This window comes from Trichogramma pretiosum, unplaced genomic scaffold, assembly GCF_000599845.2.
Source record: "Trichogramma pretiosum strain Unisexual culture from Peru unplaced genomic scaffold, Tpre_2.0 scaffold17, whole genome shotgun sequence".
NCBI classification, from domain to species: domain Eukaryota; kingdom Metazoa; phylum Arthropoda; class Insecta; order Hymenoptera; family Trichogrammatidae; genus Trichogramma; species Trichogramma pretiosum.
This window is the reverse complement of record NW_019641225.1, coordinates 1,828,654-1,837,662: the sequence shown is the minus strand read 5'-3', so window position 1 is coordinate 1,837,662 and position 9,009 is coordinate 1,828,654. Positions and strand designations below refer to the sequence as shown.

General features: G+C 39.7%; 2 protein-coding genes across 5 annotated transcripts; one reads left to right on the top strand and one right to left on the bottom strand.

The window, feature by feature from the left end:
- Window positions 1-2,311, top strand: LOC106649316 (39S ribosomal protein L2, mitochondrial). Its single transcript, XM_014366669.2, has 2 exons — window positions 1-308; window positions 378-2,311. The coding sequence occupies exons 1-2, from the start codon at window positions 68-70 to the stop codon at window positions 1,052-1,054; spliced, it is 918 nt and encodes a 305-aa protein (XP_014222155.1). The 5' UTR covers window positions 1-67; the 3' UTR covers window positions 1,055-2,311.
- On the bottom strand, window positions 1,810-7,126 carry LOC106649315 (sideroflexin-1). 4 transcript variants are annotated; one of them, XM_014366666.2, is made up of 5 exons: window positions 7,010-7,126; window positions 5,013-5,227; window positions 4,223-4,399; window positions 3,223-3,611; window positions 1,810-2,617 (listed from the first exon to the last, which is right to left on the bottom strand). In XM_014366666.2, exons 2-5 carry the CDS (start codon window positions 5,159-5,161, stop codon window positions 2,385-2,387), a joined length of 948 nt encoding a protein of 315 aa, XP_014222152.1. In that variant the 5' UTR covers window positions 5,162-5,227; window positions 7,010-7,126; the 3' UTR covers window positions 1,810-2,384. The 4 variants fall into 4 exon arrangements, with proteins under 4 accessions (XP_014222152.1, XP_014222154.1, XP_014222151.1 ...); XM_014366668.2 differs by lacking the exon at window positions 7,010-7,126 and adding an exon at window positions 6,800-6,984; XM_014366665.2 differs by lacking the exon at window positions 7,010-7,126 and adding an exon at window positions 6,017-6,187.
- Between the last annotated feature and the right edge of the window lie 1,883 nt (window positions 7,127-9,009).

Genomic DNA, 9,009 nt, shown 5'->3' with positions numbered 1-9,009 from the left:
TCTGCTATTTGTAAACTCGCTGGCTGCTACCGCAAAATCGCACGCACACACGCAGTCTGCCAAAAAAATGTCCGCCACGGCGATGCTTCGTCGGCTCGTTCTCCAGGGTACGCAAACCCTGGCGGCCGGCACGAGGCCGGCCGCGGCCAGCTGTCAGCTGATGATCAGCCGCGATTACTATAAGCCCAAGTACGTGCCCAAGCCCGGCATAAAAGGCAAGTCTTATCGGCGAATCGTTCACTTCAAGGATGAGTACACGGTCGAGCCATTGGAGGTTACGAATCTCGCTGGTCGAGATCCGGTGACAGGTGAGAGATTTGTTTTGCATTGTATCATTGCACGAGACGCATAACTGATGATAATGCCATTTCTTACAGGTCGAGTTGTAGCCAATGGTATCGGTGGTGGAATCAAACACAAGTACCATTGGATCAACTGGCGTCGAGATGGACCTACAGACCTCAACGAAAAACCAAAGGAAGAAAGAGTATTGGAAGTACTGTTCGATGGTTGTCGTACCAGTCACGTTGCTCTAGTTGGATCTGGTAAAGAACTCTACTACATTCTTGCTACCATCAACATGAAAGAAGGAGATATATTGAGAACTCACAGAGGTGTACCAAGAATACCTATATTTCCCAACGAAGGCGATTGTTATCCTCTGGGAGCACTTCCCGTTGGCACGCTTGTTAATTGCGTTGAAAAGTATCCTGGCCTTGGTGGTTTCCTTATTCATGCTGCTGGCTGTTGCGGCACTATAACTGAGAAACAAGGCGACAGAGTCATTGTTAAAGTACCTAGTAAAAAACCTTTTAGTCTTGATAAACACTGTATGGCAACCGTTGGTCGTTTGTCAAACGAACTCCATGGTGTCACCCCTATTGGCAGTGCCCAAAGGAATCGAGAATTAGGAAACAGACCAAGAAGTGGATTGTGGCAAAGGAAAACTGGCAGGCATGGAAGAAAAATTAAGCCACCACCCAGAGTTAGAGCATTCGATCCATATGAGCCACAGATAGATAACACCATACAGTTGACGTTGAATGGCTTATAAGCAAATCTAAAGATTTGTTGTGAATATTATTAATGTACGTTACAGTTAAGTCTATTTTTACAGTTTTTCTTTGAAAACTTCTCATAGAATTTGTAAAATAAAAACTTTAAGTTTACATTGTTCTGAAAATTGTTTTTAATTGATCATGAAGTTATTCTATTGCAATACTATACAAATCTTTTATAAAATAAAATTGTAATTGCTAGAATCAAGAAAGTTGTTTTTTTAAAGTAATTGAGGTGTTCATATGTTATTATAGTGAAAAGAAAGATTGTTTTCAATTTTACTGGACGTATTTAGATTTATTGTCTTTGAGTTCGATGAATTATCATGTAGAATCTTCTTGAATCACAATAATTTGATGCTCATTATATTTACCATATTGTCTAAGACAAACAATAGCCATTTCATTGCAAGCAGATTCATAAAATAATTTTCTTTGGTAAAACAATATGTGCTTCATTCGAATACTATTGGAAAAAGTATAAATGCATAGATTCAAAAATATACTCATATTTTATGATAAGCACTGGATTATCAATTCAAGATTGATAGTTTGCACACACATTGATTTACAGGCAGTGTCTTGAATGATATGACGTCAATCTCATTAAAATGCTCCTCACACTTTCTCTATATATTTGTGTACAAAGTGAATTAATTATTGTCAACAAAGCAATATTTGGAGTTATCTCAATGTATACCTTAGACTTTTCACTTCACGAGTGTAAACAAAACAAAAAATGCCCATAATGTACTTCTATGCACTGCGTTCAGCGCTAATTGAAATATCATTTTTATTAAAATTGATCTCTTAGGTTTTCTCAACGACACAATTAATAGAACTGTATAGAACAGGATTGAACACTGTTGAATATCTTATTTTTTACAAAACATTGATATAATTCAACATTATATTATATATAATAATATATATATGAGGCGGTCGCCGCTTTCAAAAATAGCTCGCTCTTTATCACATCTCAAGCCTTTTCCTCCAGCACAAGCGTCGCGCTCTCTTCGCGATATCACTCGCGTTTGAAAAAATATATACTTTGCTCATATACTTTTATATAATTTAAAATGTACAACAATTCCAACACGACTCGTGTAATATATTCCTCGAAGCAGTTTACAATCATCAACGCAGTCTCTCGCTCTCTCTATTTTTTAATAAAATTAAAAACCGCAGACTCAGCAACAATTGCACGTGTTCTTGGATTAAAAAGACAAATGAATAAAAATTAAAAAAAAAAATAAACAAACAATAAAAAAAAAAATAACAGGAACTATCTCGTCGATTCGTATCTCTCTCTCTCTCTGTCTCTCTTTACAAGCCCTTATTGTAGTAAACGGATTTGTACGAGGTAAGCTCCTTCTGCACGTCCTCCTCGAGATGGTCGACGTCGACCTTGACCTTCTGGGCGAACAGGGCGCAGCAGAGGGGAGTGGCGAACGTCAGGCAGAGGCCGCACAGGGCGATCTGTATCGGTCCGCCGGCCCACTTGTACTTGGCCAGCAGATTGCGACGCTCCAGGTAGTTCATCAGCACCGGGGCCAATACTGCAAAAAAATAAATAAATAAATCACATGTTCATGATAAAACTTATGACCCCCCCCCCCAAAGTTTTTAAATGCTTATAAAATTTTTGTAAAGTTGAATTTAGCTTTGAGTTTAGAATAAAAACTGGATAAAGGCATACAAAAGTGTTGAAAATATTTTATTAAAGTTTATAAAAGTTTTATATGAAGATAAATGTCAACTTATTTTGAGTTGAACAAAAATTTATAATAGTTAATGATATCGCGTCAAATACGAAAAGATAATAAACTTTTATAGATGGTTATACATTCTCTAAGTCTGACCTTTTATTTAAGTTTAAAAAAGCGTCTAAAAGTTTTTATTAGTTTATAATCGTTATGCACAAATACGATTTCTGTCGGGTTACTAATGAAGTCATAAGATATATTTTTTAAACCCCACATGATCAAGTTATAAATTGAAAAAACACAATTATTGAGGACAATCTTTAGACTTATCCAGTCAATCGAACATTTTAATGAATCAACTGAATAAGTTCAAGTGTTGTGCCCAATAATTGTGTTTTTTTTTTTATTTATAAACTCATCGCAATGAAGTGTTGGAATTAAGGTGCGGGGACACTCACTCATGCTCGGAGAAGCCATCAGGATCCTCGACACCGTCACCGTGGCGATGGCCTCCTTGGCGGCTTTTTTGCTCCTGCCCACGGTCTGTCCCTGCTCGTTCTGCAGCTCGATGCCGTCCCTGAGCTCGGTCAGCCGCATCATGGGAATGTTGACGCAGTTGGCGGCGGCGACGGCGCACAGCGGCACGAGGCGGCCGACCAGCGGCGGCGCCCTCAGGGCCAGCCTGTTGAGGGTCAGGGCCGTCGCCACGGCACCCGTCGTCGCGCCGAAGTAGCTCAGGCCCAGGGTCGACGTCGGTATGGGACTGGAGCCGCTGCGATTCGTGTAGTTCACCACCGCGTTGAAGGACTGATTGAACCACTGCCAGAACACGACCGCCGGTGTCGATCTGCGGGTGAAGGACGAAACAAATCAACGACGACCTTGGGCGCGATTTTATATTACGTATTATTATCGTCTAGCATAGACGCGATAAACAAACGATAATGAATGACTTCGCGATTCGAGAGACCTTTAACCGATGCGCTAATGGGATGACATTTGTTATTATTCACTTGAGGAACTTGGCCTCTCTCGTGATTTCGTGCCAAAAATTTCCTCTACAAGCGATGTTCTAATACCCAGACATTTTCTTTTAAAATAATAGTGAATGATTACATTTTTTACTTTAACAATTGAAAACTTGGATATTATTACCAAAGATGTCGAAATCGACGAAGAAATTTGTAGAAAAAAGTTTAAACGTCGTGATTTTAGAGTAAAAAGTTTTCGGTAATTGGTCTTAAGAAAAATCACTTGGCACCAGTACCTAGTCACCTTTTAAAACGATATTATTAACGAATTCATTAATTTATTGTAAATGACTTTAAAATAGATATAAAACGAATATTACACTTAATGAATAACAACCATAATTAGAAAATTTTCTTTTTTCTTTTTTTTTAAATTGGCGGTATTGGTACAAACACCCTAAAATAGTATAAATTTGATTATATTTACTTATAAAAGGTCATCATGCAGCCGGTGATCATCATGTTCATGGGCACTTGGGCGCTCATGCGGCCGATCACGATCATCTTCTCGCCCGTGTCCGGATGATAGGCGCTGTCGTACAGATACTTGCTGCGCCATAATTGATCCTCGTCGATGCCGAGCTGCGAGAGCGACGACCCCTTCCTGTCAACAACAAAAACATCAGCCGTGTATACGACAAAAATAACGCACTTCCTTTTTTCGCTGCGATTCGATTCGATCGTTGACGCGCGCCGCGCGTGACGGGCGCCGTGTACACGACATATGTATATACACACACTTCTATAATGCGATACAAGTGCGGGGGGATTCGAAATTGAAATCGGCGCACACGCACACGATGCAGATAAGGCATTTGCGTTTTTTTTTGTTATATTTCTCATTAACTTGATAAACAATGACGATTTTTTTTTTTTTTTTTTTTTGCGGAGATCTTAAACGCGTGGAGATAAAATTTTTTTGTAAAACCGCGTGGGTATTCGAGAGAGAGGAAAAAAAAAAGATTCTTATTAATCGTTTGGCGTTCTACATAACACTTCGTAAACAACTTGTATTACAATACGCGGGCAAAATTGTCCAATTCGACGCGCGTGTGTCGTACATTTCCATGATAATAAGTGCTCGTCATTGCGCTGCCTTCGAGAGTCAAAAACTTCGATCAACACGTTCGATTACGTCCGCGGCGAGCTCGTCGCGCTAAATCCGTTCCTCGCATATATTGAACAAAAAATGTATAATAAATTTGACAAATTTTTACCTGACTTTATCGACGATTTCTTTGGCTTTTTCCAGCTCCTCGCTCGACGCCAAGAGATTCAACGGATTGGTGAGCGCCAGAAAGTGATAGGCGCGTCCCGCGTACGTGCTCTGATCCCATCTTGGCTTGTCGATGTCGATGTTCGGCATCTTCTTTCAGGTTGTGTGTGTGTGTCGCTAACTTAATTTAAATTTCGTCGCCTCGTGTATTGTCACCTGAAAAAAAAAACGAATTATGGTATTAAGGTTTCCTTTGTTTTTTTGGTAGACTACATAATACGTGCAATGACGCAACGAGTGGTTCGTTACAATACGCGCGAGGGGGCCCAAAACACAAATATTCCATTAGTGCCTCGATCAGTATGAGAATAATATACTTTCTTTCGACGATGATCGGACGCGCGAGGGACCTTTCATATAAATACATGTTTGTAATGTGTATGTACATTTGTGTCGTGCAGTAGCAGCAACAGCAGCAGCAGCAGCTGATTGACGCGGGCGAACGATCGATAAATAGTTCTGCTAGTGTTGCTGTTGCTGCTGCTGCTGCTGCTGCAGCGCGAACGAGACTGCGTATATAATATGCGTTACGCGACTTTTACTTGGGAGCTGTGATATGCAACCACCTGTTTTTAGGCGATGTATTACTATAGGCTATCCACGGGGTTATATTTTCTAAAAATAATGTCTTATACGAAACGGCCCCGCGCGCACGAGAGGGAACTTCTTTATAAAAACAAACGATACTTTTTGAAAGACGCGTAAAAGAAATTCTTGACTCGCGAGCGAGCATATTATTCACTGCTTCTCAGAGGCACGCAGAAAAATCATGCATTCACTTTGTAAAATTTAAAAAAGTAAACGAGCACCACGATAGCTACGGGTCTGCTTTTATAATACTCCAAAAAAAAAATAAAACAATAACAAAAAAAAAGCCCCGTAATCAGCAGCAGCACAAAAACACAACACAGCAATACAACAACAAAAACAACAACACAGACGTACCCACGAAGCAATGATTATTATTATTATTATTATTATTATTATTATATGGCTCGAGCGCGTGTACGCAGAGAACAGCTGTCGCTTTCAGACTGACAAATTTATGTATATGTTACTGCGGATATATACGCGGTGATTTCGGCGCTTGAGAATATCGAATATATATATGTAGAGCTTCTCTTTCTATCTCACTCACTCACTCTCTCTCTCTTGAGCAGCAGCAACAGCAGTAATAGTAGCCTCTGTCTCTTTCTATTATAATATCGGCGCGCGCCTGCCTGCCTCGCGCGATCCGGCGATCTCATTCCCCTTGAAAACCGCTGCGCGGCGCGGAGTATACACCAACTTTCACTGGGTCAATCGAACTCGCGCTTATATAGCTACGCGCGAGGCGCACAACGTGTTTTGCTTCGGCTACTGCTGCTGCTGCTGCTGCTTATTAACCATATAATATATATCTACGTCCTCTGTTTCGTGCACGATAAAATATAGCGTTGTATTTTTTTTTTCTACCTAATTTTTCAAAAAATGCCGCGCGTAATCCGTGAAAATTATAAGAAAAGAGCCGCAAGAGATAGAGCGCGGCTAGATGCACTTTGCCCCGTGCGCGGACGATTATGTAGCGCATCGCAACGGTTTACATATCAACGTCTCGTATATTTTTGCGGTATAAAACTCTTGCGGACGATCAAGTCTAAAAGTTATAAACGCGCCGAGATTTTTCTTCGTTTCGAGGATTATGCACGTGTTACGGCTGGGAAAAGAAGGACGCCGCGTGACACTTACGTGAATTATATATTTATCCGCACATCTTTTAATTTTTTCAGATTCTTCAAATCTTTTTTATAGCGTGACTCGAGACCTTAATTGATATATATTAACTTTTGTCGATTGATGTTTCGAGCTTTTGCCGCTACACACGTGCACAGTCCACTGAGTAGTTAATGCAGATAAAAATTAAATTTTATTCATTGAAACACTCGATTATACGCTTACAAGAGGTTCACGAATTTCTTCCAAATTTTCAATCGAGCACCTGAGCTTCGATAGAATCTATCGCGTGGCACTGTTATTGTCGTCGTCGTCGTCGTCGCCATCAACGCGAAAGCGCGACACGATCTCTGAGCTTCGTTACTCCTTCGGCACTAGCAGAAGCTCGCTCTCCGTTTTTCATCGATAAACGCACGCCTGCGCGAGCGAGCCCGAGTGCTATATATATACATCGGTGTGCTTGCAGCTTTGGGGGCTTTTTGGAGCGCGCCAACTCGACGACGACGACTCATGCGTATCGCGAGCGAGCAGCGACTGCCGCGACTTCGTATCCCATGTACTAGCATATATATAAACGCGTGACATTGTCGCGCGCGCGCGCGTGTTCGAGTTTCAGATTTACCGAGCAACGGTAAGATTCGCGTATTTTTTTTTTGGCAGAATAAACGAGTCTTGATGTTGAGCCGCGATAAGAGATGTCACACGGTGCGAGATATTTTTAAGCTCGACGATAGACGATAGGAAATTATCCATTGCAATTATTTTTCGATTAAGTTGCATATGTGATACAAATTAGCCATATATTCACAGATCATTTAGAAATCGAGGTCGAAATGTAGCCGAGCGTTCCGATGTAGTTTTCCTCAATCGGCGAGGGGTGTGACATGTTGCTTTTCTTGTTCTTGTCGTTTAAAAAAAAATACCAAAGCTACATGACCTGCTTGAAAGCTGCACAACCTCGATTCCGAGGCACACATTCACGCGCGTATCTTTAACGCATGCACACGCAGGATTCATCCAATAACGTTTATATAAACGCGATATAGGTATCGATGATGATTCGCTCCCGATTATCGATGAATCAGACGATTTATAACGTTGTCGCGTACCACAGGCTTTTATATGTTTATACAAGAAAGCTTTTTATTATTATTGCGATCGTAGGTGTGTGCATGTGCGTTTTATATTGAGCATGAGCTCTTTGCATTTCGAAATATATCGCCCGAAATTCTGCCTTCACTAACGAGTTGATCAATTTTCCTATGCAAAATTAATTCACGTAAATCATCGTATGTAAACATATTTACATAAAAATCAATTAGGAAGGTTATTTCTTCGTGTTGAATTAGAAGCGTCTAATTTCACGTGTGAAAATGACTCGAATTTGAAAAGTTATTAACCAAATTCTTTTCAGGCATTAATTTCATATATAAATCTTAGTTTTTACGAACAATTATGTTAAGAAACGGATTAGATAACAGTAGCAGTGACAAGCTCAAAATACTTATACACATATTATGACTTTGCTACTTTGCAGATTTACATACGAAAATACTCGCCATCTAGTAGTAGAGGTTCAAAGCTGTATTATGATATTCAAAAAATTTAGAATCATCATTCAGGTCAAGACCTATAGAGATCTATCTATCTCTTACACACACAAGCTCCGTAGAATGAGCAGACGAATGGCGTTTTTACTTGTTTGTATTTAGTTGATACGTGTCATAACCTTAAATTTCTCCCAAGACCCCTTAAATTGTTCCCGGTGACGATCTCATTCCGTTCATACTATTTTCTTAAACTATCTTTCGTATTTTTTAGATAATTCTCGTGTATAAATGGTTGATAAATACCAAAGTCGATCAAAATCACATCATTATAGTAAATATAGAGAAAAAGTGGATGATAAAATCAAAGAACATGACAAATATGAAAAAATCAGAGAAATACCTTCAATTCATTTACCTATATTAATCGATCAGAGGCTATCTGCGTTTCAACAAATAAAAGCGACCAATTCAAACCAACAATCCAACACCGAACATTCGGTTGATCGAATGTTTTTCAAGACTTTGGTACCAAAAGTGAAATGTATAAAATCCGCGGATATGCTGAACCAAAGAAAGAAAATGAAAACAATCGTACAACGATATACTTATCCAAAACAAAGGAAAAGAAGATCATCGCCATTGCTTATAAACATATTTTGACTTTGGTACTCGTCG